Source organism: Ictidomys tridecemlineatus, chromosome 7 (assembly GCF_052094955.1).
Source record: "Ictidomys tridecemlineatus isolate mIctTri1 chromosome 7, mIctTri1.hap1, whole genome shotgun sequence".
Taxonomy (NCBI): domain Eukaryota; kingdom Metazoa; phylum Chordata; class Mammalia; order Rodentia; family Sciuridae; genus Ictidomys; species Ictidomys tridecemlineatus.
This window is the reverse complement of record NC_135483.1, coordinates 10,434,746-10,451,035: the sequence shown is the minus strand read 5'-3', so window position 1 is coordinate 10,451,035 and position 16,290 is coordinate 10,434,746. Positions and strand designations below refer to the sequence as shown.

At 45.2% G+C, this 16,290-nt stretch overlaps 1 protein-coding gene and 1 long non-coding RNA gene across 5 annotated transcripts in view; one reads left to right on the top strand and one right to left on the bottom strand.

Moving 5' to 3' along the window:
• Adcy8 (adenylate cyclase 8) overlaps nucleotides 1-3,778 on the bottom strand; it is a 216,573-nt gene extending 212,795 nt beyond the window's left edge. For 2 of the 4 annotated variants that reach the window (XM_021724125.2, XM_078016706.1), the window contains exon 1: nucleotides 702-3,778. In XM_021724125.2, coding sequence (XP_021579800.1) covers nucleotides 702-1,664 — 963 coding nt within the window. In that variant the 5' untranslated portion in view covers nucleotides 1,665-3,778. The remainder of the gene's footprint in view (nucleotides 1-701) is intronic. The other 2 variants (XM_005316148.4, XM_013356229.3) reach the window with 1 other exon arrangement.
• On the top strand, nucleotides 224-7,069 carry LOC110597795 (uncharacterized). Its single transcript, XR_013423780.1, has 3 exons — nucleotides 224-792; nucleotides 6,465-6,602; nucleotides 6,733-7,069. It is a non-coding gene; the product is annotated as an uncharacterized LOC110597795 (long non-coding RNA).
• The last annotated feature ends 9,221 nt before the right edge of the window (nucleotides 7,070-16,290 follow it).

The following is a 16,290-nucleotide window of genomic DNA, read 5'->3' as shown; positions in this document are numbered from 1 at the left end:
TAAATATTACAAACCATCTACATCAAAATGCCCATTTTCAATTGATCAAAACTTTCATTCTTTGCCAATACTCCTGGCATCTTTCAACTCTTGAGTTTCATTTATACACTGGGGTTGGATATGATAATGAGATAAGATAATCATGTTAGGTCTCCAAGGCAATAAAAATTCCCAAATAAAATCACGTCATTGGATTGGGTGAGCAAACATTTGTAGGGAACCCATTACCAGCAGTGTTTAACAAACATTGGTTCCTTCTAGAGCTGAGGATTGTGGCACGGAGAAATGCACAATCCCAATTGTGAATCCCAGAGTTCCTTACAACATTCTGTGGTGACTCTGACTCTAGTGAGTTAATCTCTTAACTAAGGGTCACCTTCTAAATCTGGGTGCTTCTCCTCCTTCTGACACCTGCTCCACAGATTGCAGACCCTGGGGGAGTGTGTAGCAGAAATAAATCTTTTTTTTTTTTTAATTTTTTTTTTTTTAGCTGATGTCAGAATGAAAGGGTAGAGCTGGCAGAAACTTTGAGAGGTCATTTAGTTCCACTTTCTCCAAGAAGAAAGAGAGAAGATCCCACCGGCACCAAAGCTACCTAGGTGCCAGGCTGGGGGAGGGGATTCAAGAGTGAGGCAACCCTGGCTCTGTGGAAGCTATTTACTGGGGAGTCCGGAGGTGAAAACAAGACAGGCAGGAGTTACCTGGTTGATGGAAATGACCGCCAGCCGGGGAATGACCACTTGGAGGATCACCTGCAGCAGCGAGGTGCACAGGCCAGCCAGGATGGCCCAGGTAAGTGGCAGGGGCAGCATGCTGTAGGTGGCAAAAAGCGTGAAGAGCACGTAACCTATGCCGTCGCCCAGGAGCCCATAGCCCAGGCCAGCCGCCAGAATCTGGGTGGTCATGGCCACCCAGGTGACCACACCACTGTACTGTAGGTATGTGTGCGAGGTGGTATCCTTCCGGACCACCACCAGGGCGCAGATCACCACCTCAATACCAGTGAAAAAACCAAGGAGGATGCCCTTGAGCGGGTCCATGGGAGCTGAGGCCAGGCTCAAGTGAAGGACCAAGAGCGTAAGTTTGGTCAGCACATCCAGAACGTTCATCACCACCTCGGATTTGCGCCTCTGGCCCAGGAAATATCGTTGGTAGAGGCGTTCCAGATCCCGAGACTTGAAGGAGTTGCGCAGGGTGGGAAAAATGACCCCTCGGTAGCTGTAGCCCCCATTGAGAAAGAAATCCGAGTTGCTCGGGGCACAGTCAAGGTGTAGGAAGCCTAGGTCGCCCCCGCCTCCGCTGCCGCTGCCACTGCCACTCCCGCTGCGTTCCGGGAAGACTTTCGTGCCGCCAGTGCTGTGCGCTCGCTCCCCTGGCCCCAGAGAATATAGGGGAAGCGCGGAGTCGCTGGACAGCTGCTGCGCATGGTGATTGGGACCGCTGCCGACAGGGTTCGAGGCTTTGCGGGAACCACCGCTCCCGCCGCCGCCGCTGCCGCCCCGGTGCCCGAGAATGAAGCGCTGCTCGGTGATGTGCCGCACCGCCGTCTGCCACAGCAGCCTCTGTGGCCGGGAGCCGCTCCCACCGTCGCCGGCCGGGGGCGTCGGGTGGATGGTGTAGAGTTCTTCGCTACCGCTAAGGCAGCGCACATCCGAGAGCTCCATGGCGCCAAGGGAGCTAGGCGCAGAACCTGGGGGAGGCAGTTAAAGGAAGGGGTTTCCAAAGACCCGAAAACGTCCTGGTAGGAGCTGGGCAGCGAGCTTCTCTATCCTAGGCTGCCTAGTAGCAGGAACCCTTGGTAGGGGGCCCCGCAGGTCAGGTCATAGTGCGCCCGGGTAAATGGGCTCCTGGAAGATTGCAGCAGACCCCTGCGTCCTTGAGAGCCACCCTCCCGCCAACTCGCGCAGCTTGGGTACGCAGCCGTGGTGGTGGTTTTTTGTCTGAAGAAGCTGTGGCTCTCTGAGGCACGCAGCCCACTTCCCGGGCTCAGCCTCTTCTTAGGCTCCTTCTAGGCTCAGCGTCTTGGCGCAGCCTTTGCTCTCCAAGAGGCACCCAGGCGCCTGGGCGCAGTGGTTCTGCTGCGCGTCGGGCGGGTCCTGGCTGCAGCACTGGTCTCCCGACGCCCACGGCTGGACGAGTGCAGGGGGGCTGGCCGAGGGTGACCGGCGGCGGCGATGGGGTCCGAAGTTAGCAGCTGTAGCTCGATTCATCGCCCTTCGGAGAACTCCATTGCACTGGGATGGGGAGCCGGGGCGGAGCTGGGGCGGGAGCAATTAAGGAGGAGGAGTGGGGGACCATGAGGTGACCTGGCGCCTCTCCGGAAGGTTGGAGAGGTGGTAGCCCCAGTGCTAACAAGTCACCAAACAGTTAATTTGGAGGAAGAGGTGTGCTGGAGCTCCCTCCTTGGCTGGTTCTTGGCTGTCACCACTTCCAGAGCGAGGATTGACAGCGCAGAGCTGTCTCTGGCCAGAATCATCCCTTGGTGAGGAAGGCGGAGGGTCTCTGGCCCAGGGTCCTAGCCTCGGCTATAAGATGAGGTCAGCGCTTGCAGATGTGCTTCTGAGAGGTCAGCATACAGTTCCCATCCCCTTCACTACGCTCTTTGGTGTCCATTTGGCCCAGAGCTAGGAGGAGTAGGAAAAGGGAAAAAGAAAAAGTGGGGAGGGCTCCCAAGCCATAGCTCTGAGTACGCAGAGAAGCCAGTGGTGCGGATTCCTGAGGCTGAGAACCGAAGGTTGGCGGGTGCCGCGGCAGTAGGTTTGGGAGAGAAAACAGGCCCCAGGCCGCGTGGGAGTCGATGAAACGCCTCCAGACCCCGGGAAGCTCAGCGTGCCACCCAGCGCTTTGGAGCGCGCAGAGGGACCAAGAGACTGGGAGGAATTTGGGGACCTGTCAGAGCGGTCAGACACCCGCGGCGACTTAAACCCGCCTCCGCGCAAAGCCACGCCCCCGGAACCCGGGTTGGAGTGGTGGTGGCGTCTGGGACCACGCACCCAGGTCTGGCCAGGACGCCCCTGGTCCTGAAGGCAGCCACACGCGCGGACCAGCGTGGGAGAGGACCCCTGCGGGCTGGCGCGGGCGGCTGCGCTCCTGGCCCTCCCTCGGCTCTACTATCCAGCGCTCCAGCTGGCCGCGCCTGTCGGTTCCTCCGCTGTTCTTTTTTAAGCACTGGCTCTGGTCCTCGGCAGGTGCGGAGCCAGAACTAGTAGGCCGCTTTGCCCACGGACTCCCAGAGCACAGCGCGAATGGATAGAGGGTCTCTTCCCCCCGCTACCCAACCGAATGTCTTTCGACAAAGCCAACTTCAGGCGAAGCCCCAGATCACCCAAGAAGCCGCAATCCGAGAGGCAGACAGTTTCCTGCGGGAATCTTTTTACTCCGCCGATCCAGAGGAGTGGAGGGCGCCTGGTATTAAAATTGGGGCGACCCCTGCAAATTTCGCACACTCAGTTTCTTCCCGCCAGCAGTAGGGATGCGGGAAGAGCTTGTTGGGGAAAGGTATTTCCAGCGGCCCTCTGGGGCGCAGGTTTTCCCGCCCACCGCGGTAGCGGTCAAAGCCCGAGGCGGCGCTCCAGGAGACCAAATCCCAGCGCGGTGGGTGCGTGGTGCCACCGCCAAGCCTCGCTGAGCAGTTTCCTTGAGTGTCGCTTCCTCAGAGTGCGCGCGGCCGCCGCAGTCCCAAGCCCGGCTTCAGGTAGCGGAGCGGTGGTGGCCACGACCTCCGCCACCGCGACTGCGGCTGCAGCCGGTGGAGCCCGGGCCCAGAACACAGTCAGCTGATGGCCAATGACGTCAGGCCCTGGGCGCTTTCGCGGCGCCCAGTGGCGTCCCATGAAAGCCCAAATGACCGCCTCGCCTGGCAGCCCCCAGTTCCCCTGAGCGAGTGATTTCCCTGTTCTGAAAAGAAACTCCTGTCTCCTCATTGCCCTGAGAAAGAATAGCTTCTGAAGCGGATGCCCCTTTCCTCAACCACACACCACCATCTCCTGGGTTATTCGCAATGGCCATGTCCCAGAAACACAAGGTTTAACTCTTTGCTTGTTAACCCGCCCGCCCCGCCCCCAGGCATATGGGTCACCTGTCTTTCATAGAGAATCCCAGAATGAAGAGGAAAGAGTCCTCTAACGTTTGTATCTACCCCTAACCAGCAGATTTTTGGAATTTGTTACACACCCTGGAAAATATACCTTCCAATCCAACCCTTGAGAGTTGTATTCTACCATTCCTCAAGAAAGAGAACAAAATTAAACTCTCAATTTTAAAGAGAAGGAGGGTCGATTCTATTTTTAACTCAGATTGTAGAAGAATTAAAGTATAACTGTAGAGAATTTCCAGACTAGCTATCTTACCCAATGGGACTGGAAGTTAAGTGCGACTGTTTTGCAGTTGTCTAGGCCTTCATAAAATAATCAAGTCGAGGAATTATTCATAGAGAAAAATTGCTTGCTTCTTCCTTCGAATTCCTTGCACTCCTTCCATCAGTCCTACTGGAACTCTCGTGTGGGGTAACAAGTATCTTGATTTGAGAAGGGAGCTCAGACCTGGCAGAGAGTTGGAAGAATGGGGGCATTGCCCCAAGTCATCTGTGCTAATTACCATATTAGCAAACTTGGCAGTGGGATACATCTCTTCAATTTCTCAATTCTTTCTCGTTGGGGGCCTAAGACTCTGCCTGTTGAATGCAGATGGAATTTTTCTACAAAAATCTTTCTTCAGTCTGGTCATATCCCAGGGTGATTTATTCAGCAGCAAAAGGAGGCAGGCCTTTGGAGGGGGAGATTGGACCCAACCAGATAAAAAGACTCTGCTGGGGCTAATGAATGAGCACAGCACACTGCAGGAAGAACTCCAAGAATTTTATAACCTCTGAGGTTGGAGCTAAGGTAACAGGGAGAAAACATCATCTCTGCTCAGCTGACTCCAAGTGTTTCTTGGCTATAAGGGTGTCATCATGGTCTCTCTTAGAACAAGAACATCATCAACACAATAAAATTCAAATATTGTTCTATTGTTGGGATGAAATGGTGCCACTCAGTTCAAAAAGCATTCAGTTTTTGAATGACAGCATTGGCACAGAACAAATATTGTGCTTTTGGAATATGCAAATCATCAAATGGTTTCAGAGCACTACAGGCAAGCAAAGTCAACCCACTGTGTTGAGAGTAGGATGGGATTTGCATCATGCTATCCTTTATTACCTGCATATTTACTTGGGCTGGATTTCTATTATGATCTAGGGACAATATTTTGTTAACTTGGTGTCTTTTTTGCACACGATTTCCTCCTCTTAATTTGATCCCGTTTCCCTCCCTCCAAACACCACTCACCTTATCCTTCAAAGCCTGAACATGTTGTCTCTACATGAAACCTCCTTTGACATCCCCAAGGAAAGCGGAAGACTCCTTTCTGTGTTGTTCAGTAGTCTGTTCTGGACACTTAAGTATGGTCCCTACCAAAGGGACTGGCTATGCCTCATTTGCTTACATGTCTACTGTCTATTGCTTCTCCCATGAAACAGTGAGCTCCCTGAAGGGATGATTGGTTTTTGTAGGGCCTGTATCCCCTGGCCTCTAGCAACTATTCATAAGGATAATGATAAGGTGCGTAACAATTTTCCAACAACTATTAGCTATCAGACTCTCCCTTATGAACATTTTGGTTATCATTCTAGTGATTCTTTAAATAAGGTCCATCTCTAATTTTTATCATTCCTATCTTACTGCCTAAAATACTGGGTCCTGAAGCTTCATGTGGCTAAGTACCTTACCCAGGATCCTATGATTAGTAGATAGCAAAATTCCACTGATTAAATTTAGGTGGTATAAAGCTAGAATCTACATGCTTAATAAAAATGCTGTAACAAACAACAGATGACTAATTTAAATAGAATTAATAGAAGTGAAAATGTCAAATTTATTTTGTCTTTTCAAAAGCAAATTAAATAAGAAACTTCTGAGATTTTTTAGATTGAGAAATCTGTTAGGATGAGTTCAAATGACAGATGAATGTAGCAGAACTCATTCTTGTTCGGAGGGAGGGCTTATTAATTTTGGCTCAGTTCAAGGCATAGACACTATTTTTATAATTTGTGGAAAAAACCCAGATTTTTACATATTGGATTTAACCAAAATAATTAACTTGGTCTACTTGATTCCAGTTAAGTGATTGCAATGGTGGGAAAATCATCCTTTAACCTCATTGGAAAATAACATTTGTTTTGTGGTGTTGCTGCATACCATTGGCCACATTATCATAACTGTGTTTAAGAAAGGGAATCTGTTTCCTCTATGAGATATTTGGACTTCCTAGGTTGAATATATTAACATGAATTTAAGTTTTATACTAGCTGTGCCCTTTGCAAAATGCTCATAGAAACTGTGACACTTACTGAAGACATAAAATATTCACATGTAAAAGGAAAGCTGGAAAGAGGACCTGAAACCAGAGAGATCTTGTTTCCAAAGGGAAGGAGAGTGGTGGTGACAAGGAGCTTCGATTGTCAGAAATCCTTAAAGGAAAATGGCATGCCTGCCTTGCGGGAACACTACTCATCTTAAAGGATCAACTGCTTTGACAGAACTCCAGGAAAAGTCAATTCCAAGGTGAGTGGGCTTCATCCATGAACAAATCTCTATATTAGAAACCTCACACTCAACATTTCATCTGGGATGCAGCACATTGCACAATAGAAAAAACAAAAAATGTTTATTTTATTCCTATGTTCTCTTTCAGGAGAAAAAGGAATTTTTGTGAACATTTCATATCTTCCCAGGAACTAGTTGAAATAGCTTCCAGTGCCTGGAAGGAGGAGAGCATCCTGTCAGTGGGAAAGTAATTCCAAGACAAGGAAGGCAGAAAGTAATTCCAGGCAAGGAAGGCAGAAGCCTTCGAGGGAGACAGACTTGAACATTTTCTTCCTCTTAAAAGATGATCCCTTGGGCTGGGGATGTGGCTCAAGCGGTAGCACGCTCGCCTGGCATGCGTGCGGCCCAGGTTCGATTCTCAGCACCACATACAAAACAAAGATGTTGTGTCCGCCAATAACTAAAAAATAAATATTAAAATTCTCTCTTTCTCTCTCTCCCTCTTTCACTCTCTCTAAAAAAAAAAAAAAAAAAAAAGGATGATCCCTTGTCTCTGGTTTAACTAGAGGGTGAGCTAGCTGTGATTTTTCACCAAGGCTTTACTTAACGAATTTCTAAAATAACAAGACACACACAGGAAAAATCATTAAGAAGCTAGTGAAAGGAAGTAATAATCAAAAATAGAAAAGTACTCATTCACCCATGTCATTAAACCTTTCAGTGACAGTTTAAGATTACCCTTATATACTCCTGGGGTAAAATGTGCACTCAATGGTAAATAGATTTTTCTCCTGCTCTCTTTCTTAAAGTCCATCCAATTGCTATGTTAATATTACAAAAACTTCTTATTTATTAAAATATTTCAGCCTATCACTGTTTTCCCCTTGGAGACCTTTGGGATTCATGTAGAATATTTAAGCTAATACTTTGCAGATGACATTATAATACAAATACATTTATGTTCATTGATATGGTTATATATATGAACCTCATTTCCTTTCTTTAACGGATAAAAAACATTTCTCTTTACCTTTCAAAATCAATGTCTTTCTGTTTCTAAGTAACTGGGGAGACTTGTACCCTGAGATCTTCCTGGGTCTTTTATCTGGAGTCTTCACATTCCGAGAAGATGCCACAGTTCTAGACTTCTTTGCAGTGCCCGACTGTGTGTGTGTAGCGGGGAGGGCAGGCACTCTGGCTTGCCCTCTGGTCTTCAGCTGTCCATTCACAAAGGTCACCCCGAGGCACCCTTGACCTATCCACAGGAATCTTCCCAACAGCACTTTGCATTACATTCAACACACAGGTGGAGAGTCTTCTCAGAGGGCTGCCTAGGGCTCCATTTGTTTGAAGTGGACCTTGCCCTTTCACCTTAGGGCCCTGTGTCTTCTCCAAGACACCACCAGGAAGTCATTATAAGGAAATCCAGACCTCCCCCAACCCTCAATGCCACCAGTTTGCAAGTAGCTTTTTTTTTTTTTTCTATTTCAGAACCGGGATTAACCCAAGGGCACTTAACCATGGAACCACATCCCCAGCTTCTTTCTTTCTCTTTCTTTCTTTCTTTCTTTCTTTCTTTCTTTCTTTCTTTCTTTCTTTCTTTCTTTCTTTCTTTCTTTCTTTCTTTCTTTCTTTCTTTCTTTCTTTCTTTCTTTCTTTCTTTCTTTCTTTCTTTCTTTCTTTCTTTCTTTCTTTCTTTCTTTCTCTCTCTCTCTTTCTTTCTTTCTTTCTTTCTCCTTCTCCTTCTCCTTCTTCTTTTTTTTTTAGAATCAATTTTATATTCTTTATCTTCCCAGAGAAAAACCATTTGAATTACAGAGAGAAAAAACTTAACACGAAACAATAATATACAGGCAGATGTAAAATTCAGAATGGAGGAAGCCAAGCTTTTTTCTTTTTATGTTTTCTTTAGAAACAGGTTCGTACTGAGTTGCTTAGGACCCTGCTAAATTGCTGAGGCTGACTTTGCAATCGCAATCCTCCTGTCAAAGCCTCAGTTGCCACTGGAATTAGTTGTGCACCACAGCGCCTGGCTGCCAGCAGCTCTTTTTCATCTCACTAAGAATCCTTGTTTTTCAAACTTCCAAGGTCACCTTGCTTTCCCTGTACGCTCCTGTTCTTCCTTGCACTGCACCACTTCTTGCACCTCTAATGTCCTCTTTGGGAATCAGGATTTTGAAAAGACAAAAGCTAGAAAGTTGCAAGGTTTCTTTTACTTCCTCCTTTTTGGGAATGAGGTTACAAAAAGCCGAATGAAAGAAAGTGAAATGGAGGGCATATGAAAAATTTTAGGAAAAATTTCCAAACCAATTGCCTTTTTTTTTTTTTCATGCTACAGGGTCCAACTGACATGGGTTTGTTAGATCCACTTTGTGGGTCAAATTAGTATTTAAAAACTAAAGTAAAAACAGTAATATAGAACCATAAAAATTATTTATTGTTTTGTTACAGTATACAAAGACTTCTTTCAATATAGTCTTCCTTTTTAAAGTCAATAAATGAGAAGAATTAGACAAAATTTCAGAAAAACTACTTTATCAAACTCTTGATACTATGCTATCTGAAACTCATAAGACATTAAGTTTAAAAATGGTATTTTTCATTGTCCAACTTCATATCTGCACTTCTATTATCTCTATAAATCAAATGGATTTAGGTAGCACAAGCTCTCTCTCTCTCTCTCCACACACACACACACACACACACACACACCACACACACACACACTCATTTATACATTTACAATCTGCATATGCTTCCTGGACCCAATGTAAAGTGGATTTTTTGTGTGGATCTCTGTTAAAGAAATGTTTAGAAGGCACCGAGCTAGCCTGGAGACCCTCTGTGACATCATGGGAAATCTTTTTTTAACTGAAGCCATTGTTTAGTGTTTTTCTTTGTCAGGAACTTATTCTTGCATTGTGACTTGAGGTGTGTGAGGTGAGACTTGAGGTGTCTGACTTGAGATGAGGTCTCTGTGACCTTGAGCAAGCTATTTCACAGTCTTGAACTTTCCTGGTAGGGTGGAGAGCAAAGTTTTGCCAGATTTTGTGAAGATGAAACGTAATTCACGTAACTCACCAGACATGATGCATCCCACACGGCAGGCAGACCCTTGGTACTGAAGGGGACCCCTGCCTCCCTAGCCCCCTCCCTCTACTCATTGGAAAACACCTACTGAGCGCCAATGGGATGCAGGGGTTTACAACTTTCTTGTTTCCTGTAGCTCCACTGCCACTGGCTTATTTTGGGCTTCTGTATCTCACCTAGATAAAGTCAATAGACTTCTAACATGTCTCTGGTTGCAGTCTGCTTCCTTTCTTCATCTGCTGTGATCATTCTAAATTAAAAACAAGATCATACCACTCTTCTGCGACTGTGGGAAAACAGAGCATAACACAGCATTCACCTTTCCCAGCAGTTCCCAAGTGTGCAGTGTGCACTGGCCAAGCCCAGTGTTGTGCAATAAGTCCCCTGTCCCCACTCCTGTGTGCCTGCATGTCTACACATGTCAAAGAACAACTGCCCCCAACTCATTTTGTCACTTTTGCTTAATACATTGCAACATCTCTGCTTTGCCTTTTTCCCTTAAATACCTGAAAATGAAAGACTGGTATCTCTAGGACTGGTTATTACTTCTCTCTTCACTCTTACCTCTCACTATTGCCCATCTTGCTCTCACGACCACCACCACACTCGACTACCCTCAGTCCCCCAAGTGTGTCTTTCTCTTTATTCTCTCTGTACCCTTTGCCTAGAACCCTCTTTGTACTCATCTTTTGCTGTTAGCATGAGGGTCACTTTCTTAAGAAACTTTCCCTGACTCCGTTGCCTGGTGCAGCTGTGTCTATGTATTAAAAATGCTTATGCCTACAAATGGTGGGAAAACTCAAATAAAAGTAGTTTAAACAAATAGAGGTTTGCTCTTCTTACACAGCAAGAATGGTGGATGCAGGGTTTTGCTGGTTTGGTTCAGGAAGCCAATTGTACAAAATGTTTTGTTCTGTACACTTTAGAATTCATTGAATTTAGGATTCTTAGCTCCTCTCTCATGATGGCTGCAGCTTATCTAAGCATCTGTTTCTTTCACCACATAGAAAAAAGCAAGAGTAGAACACAGCTAACAGGTGAAAAGGTCTTTCCAAAAGTACACAGAAGACTTCCACCTTTGTCACATTGGCCAACACAATATTCTGTGCTTCCCTCTAATGCAGGACCTAGGGCCACCTTCCCAGGGATGAAGACATCTGATACAGGGAAACAGGGAGCCGGTTCTCAGGTAGACAACAGAGATCTATTTACAGTTCTGACTAGCTTTTTGCTTAGCAAACCATCCGTCTCTAGCTTAGCCCTATCCAGTTCTCTCCTCTGTAACTGTCTGTGTAGTCAGACTTCAAGGTGATCCACGATGATCCCCAGCTCTTGATATCCATGCTCTTGCATAGTCTCCTTCAACACTGTGTTAGAATCAATCTGTGTGGATAATACAGGGAAACCGAAATGGTGGTATGTGACTTCCCAGATTAGGTCATAAAGACACCGTGGCTAAGCCTTGTTATCTTGAAGTGTCTCCTCTTGGGGAAGCCAGCCACCATGTTGGATATGCAGGCAGCCTTGTAGAGAAACCCTTGTGGCGAGAAGCTGAGACCTCACACCAGCAGCCAGCGAGGAACAGACACTGCCCTCCAGCAGCCACCTGAATGCACCATCATGGATGTGAATTTTCAAGCCTCAATCAAGCAGTCAGACCAGTTCAGTTCCTGCTGAGCACCTTGCTGCAGCCTCATGAGTGATTCTGAACCAGAATCACCCAATTAAGATATTCTTAAATTTTTTTACCTTTATGAACAGCGATATAATGTTTATTGTTTAATCTCTAAGTTTGGAGGTTATTTGTTATTCAGCAATAGATAACAAATACACTATCTGCCTCAGTGAGCTGTTTCTTCAGGCAAAAGAACAAAAGCACAGCAACAAACATAGCAACCTTTATGCAATAGATGGAATGGAAAGAAATAGTTTTCTTTAGTTCTTAATTCATTATATACAGGAAAGAGAAATCTTGCATAGTTCCAGTGATCAATTTTATTTTTATAGAGTCATGAGTGATTTAAGATAGGGCCCAGCATGCAACTGTGCTAATATCACTCCTTTGTTTAAAACTCTTCATGAGCTTCCTTCCGATTGCATTCAGAAGTATTTTGCACTTCTTGCAGTTAATTAACAAACAAATGGGAGTCCCTTAATTAATTGAAGGAAAAATGGATGCATAATCTAGAGATGCCTGGAAAAGACATTTGCATCAGGCTTTGAAAGATAAACAGGCACTGAAACTCAACTCTTAGCTAAGAAATAAAGGTCAAGGGAACAAGCAGCTTTTGACCATTGCTTGATGTTCCCTCCATCAGTGTTTTCTGGGTCATTGCTCAGCTGCCTCATTCAGGATTCACTTCCGCACAGAAGAGATCCTTGACTATCTCACTGAGTTACTTGTTCCCAGAATTTTCCAAACAAGAGTATATGTTTATTTCCCATCTAGCACACACTTCAAACCACTTGCAGTTATCTTATTATATGGTTGGTTCATTCATTTTCCATCTCCTCTGACTAGAAGATAAGCTCTTGGAAGGCAGGGACCATTCTGACATCTGACACGCTTCCCCAGTGCTCAGCAATCCTAGAAGCTTAGGAAACAGTTTGAATGAATGAATGAATGAACTTGGTAACTAACTGGCTTGTGACTGTGATATAGAAAAACCAGAAGCCGAGTTAGCCAGAGTAGGGAAAAATCTTACATGTCATGAGCTGGAACAGAGCAGGCCTCAGAACACGTAAAGGAGACAGTACATCATTGGGAATGATTCATTGGGTTCTCACTTTTTCAACAAGTGACCCTTCCCAAGAAAAAGGAGACCGAGGTTTAGAGAACCTACTCTATATCAGCTTAGTGCTTGTGTTTTATCTGCATTATCCGATTTTGTTTTTCTTAAAACCTCAGGAACTATGTTGAATGTATTTACAAGCATCCAAAGTAACCCTTCACTTGAATATGTTATATGACAGTGATAGACTACAACTTTTCTCCAAAGGGGGTATTTATTAGTACTGTTTTCAGTATACATGAATAACCAACTTAAGGAGATAGGGGTTTATTTTTCTCAGTGCATATGGTTGCAGTATTGGAGTAAAAACCTCAAATGTGGTTGAGTGGCAGTTATTCTGGGCTTCTTAGTCATAAAGATGGGTACAGTAGGTCCAGTCATCACATCTGCATTCAAACCAGGAAGAAAAGAATGAAGGCAGAAGGGTCTAGCAGGCCTACTCATCTACCTGGTTTGTTAGAAAAGAAAAATCTTTGCTTCAAAGCATCTCCTTGGTTGATCCTACATATATATCATAGGCCATAACTGGGTCATTTGTCCATGTAAAACTGCAAGAGAAGCTGGGGGAGTGAGAAACAAGTTTGACATGATTGGTTCAACACCCCATCCCCTGCCATCCCCCAGACTCAGCCATTGAGAGATGAGCCATCTACTCAGTACTACAGTTAAGGCAGAAAGAAGAAACTGATTACTAGGAATAGGTAAAGTGCATTGCACAAACAAAACCCCCTATAGACAGAAATCAGAACACCCTTCCCACTTACCTACAGCTATGTCAATATTACATTTGTCACTGTGAACTTATTTCAAATGCTCAAATATTTGAAACTTTCCAACTGTCAAGTCAGTTGCGTCAATGAACAACACAACTCAAAGAACAAGAGCTACCAAAAGAGGACACTGGTCCCTTTGTTCTCTCCTGGTGTCCTTAACCTCCACCTTACTGTGTTCCTCACCAGCAGTGTGTTGACAGAAAGATCATCTTACTGTAATAACAACAGATGCCTTATCACTCTGCTACTTCAAATGCTACTCTTGTGCCTTAGTTTTTTTTTAATTTATTGGTGCATTATAAACATGCATAAGAGTGGGATTCATTTATGCCATACTCATAAATGCCCATAACATAATTTGTTCAATCTAATTCCCCAGAACCTTCTCTTTGCCTCCTTCCCTCCCTTCTAGATCTACTCTTCTATTATTGTTATAATTATTATTATTGTTATTATTTCAATGCTTATAATTGTGGTAATTATACATAGGCAGCATGATTTGGTAGATTTCTTTCCTAGTACTTTCTCATGCCTCTCCCTCTTCCCTCTCCATCTCCTTCCTCTGTTCTATTGATCTCCTTTCTGTTTTTGTGAACTTCCCTTCTTTATTCCAATTTTTCTCTCTAGCATCTGCATATTAGAGAAGATATTTGCCCCTGGACTACCTGCATCTGGCCTATTTTTCTTGACATGATGTTCTCCAGTTCCGCCCATTGACCAGCATAGGACATCATTCCATTTTTCTTTCCGGCCCAGTGAGATGCCATGTGGCTTTATCCATTCATCAGTTGACAGGCACTGGACTGGGCCCATAACTTGGCTATTGTGTTTAGTCTTTTTAAAATTTTCCACTCTTGCTAGACATTCAGAAAACTCTGATGTGCTGGGCCTGTGACGACAGCAGTTAATGACAGAGAGGAGAGGGAAAGTAACAGTTTGGAAGAGGAGAGGAGAGCAGAGGAGAAAGGAAGAAGGAAAATGGGTGGGTTAAGAAAGGAAAGGAGGGGAGAGATGGAGGGGAGGATGGGAGGGATGAAGGGCGAACAGGTTTGGAAAAGAACAAGATATAAAAGGGGAAAGGGAGGAAGAATAGAAGGATAGACTGGAAAGGAAGGCCACTTGCAGTTGCTTAGGGCAGACCTTGTCCTTCCAGATACTTCCTGCACTTAACTGCACAGCTGCCCTGTGAGATGGACGTCACCATCCGTAGGATAGATGAGGAGACCAAGCCTCATCAGCTCTCAGCGATTCACTGAAATGATCTGGGCATGGGTCCCAGGATCAGCAAAGGCTTTCAAGTTCATGTGCTTGCCTCCCAGTCCCAGGAGAGTAGAAACCAGGAGGTGGAATGGGAAACAAATGAGGCCAGGAGAGTCGGGCCATTTGACTCCAGGGGAGGACGAGACACACCAGCTGAGTTATGGATCAAAGGGGACATCTGGTGCCCCTTTGTCTTCATTAAACTTGTGGTTACTCTTTAACGACTGTGCACACCATTAGTCAGATTGATTAATTAGACTCAAGTGTACTCCTTACAAACCCCAGGAGGCCTGCCAATAAATAGTGTTCAGACATTATGGCTGCGGAACCCGGAAGGAGACCGTCATAAACAAAGCAGAATTCTTTGGCTTGAGTTCCTGGTGCAGCCATGTCTCCAAGGCAAGATTGGGTAATGAGTTCTCTGTGTGCTCAGAGATCAAGACACCAACTCAAATCATCTAAGCTCCTATAGTAAGAGGACCCCCTAAGTGGGCTTCCCAACAGAGTGGGGTCCTTGACCTGGGCTCCCAAATGGACAAAGGACCATAGTCTACTAGAGATTATATTTCCCAGAGGTGATCAATGAACATCTTCAGTTGATCATCTGCTAAAATCCAGAAAGTAGCCAAATTAAACTTGAAGAATGAGGGTGAGCTGCAGGAAGAATTTCCAGGAGACCAGTGAAAACAGTGTTTTAAGAAATGAGAAGATCCAACACTCTTGATGACATAGAACATTTTCGAAAAAATATGGGCACTTGCAACTTTGTCTTAAAAAGTTATTCAGGACAGTACTGTTTTGAAAGTATTAGGAATATCCTTCTTAATTTTTTATCATTTATAACTTTCTTTTTGTATGTCTCCAAGTGTGATATATGATGAAATATTTGATCATGTTTAGGAATACTTTTCAATAAGTATTTAACATTTAAAATTCAAAGTGGTAAAAGCCTTGCTTTATAGTGAGCAGCAATTTACTTCTCAGGAATGCCTAAACTAATGAGGTGTCTTCACATTAATGGTGTTGTGTTCTGAGAGATACAGCATGTTGTGATCATCATTAAGCCCCCGAGGTACAGCGGGGAGGGATCTTAGAGACTCGCACCCTCTCCCTTCATAGAGGAGGTAACTGAGGAGCAGAGAGTGTGAAAGAGTCTCTCACAGTCATGACACAGGCTAGTGGCAAAGCCAGCACTGGAACCCATGTCTCACTGCGACAGGTAAGTCCAGCCCTGGTGGAGGAAAGCCCTGCAGCTGTTGGGCCTCCCTTGACCGCTGAGGGCTCTGCCTGCAACTTGACTTCCCTCCGCCTTGTTGTCCTTATCTGCAGATGGTGAAGAATACATGAATCCGGAAATGCATCTGAGATAGAAATGAGATACTGTGAAGTCCTTGGCACAGGTTCATTTTGTAGAGCGTCCCAGTGCTACCATGAAGCTGCCAGCAGAGATTTTTCTTTTGGACTTTCTGTTTTGGGAAAGAATAGTTCCCCTAACCCTCCTCTCCTCTCCCTTTCTCCCCCCTCCCCTCTCCTTCGCTTTTGTCCCCCCTTCTTCCCTTTCACTTGTTTCTCTCCTCTCCTTTCTGTTGCTAAGGTGGGGGTGGGGGACTTTAAACAGACATTTGTTTCTGCAAAGGTAAGGCAAACGCCACACATCTGAGATGGAGAGTTCAGGAGGGCAAAAGGTGAATCTGAATAATAATGATGATTTAAATCTCTGCAAGGAAACTCTGGTCTGTCAGGGAAACAAGATGAATGACCTTTTCCCTTTGTGGAAAAAGGTGTTGATAT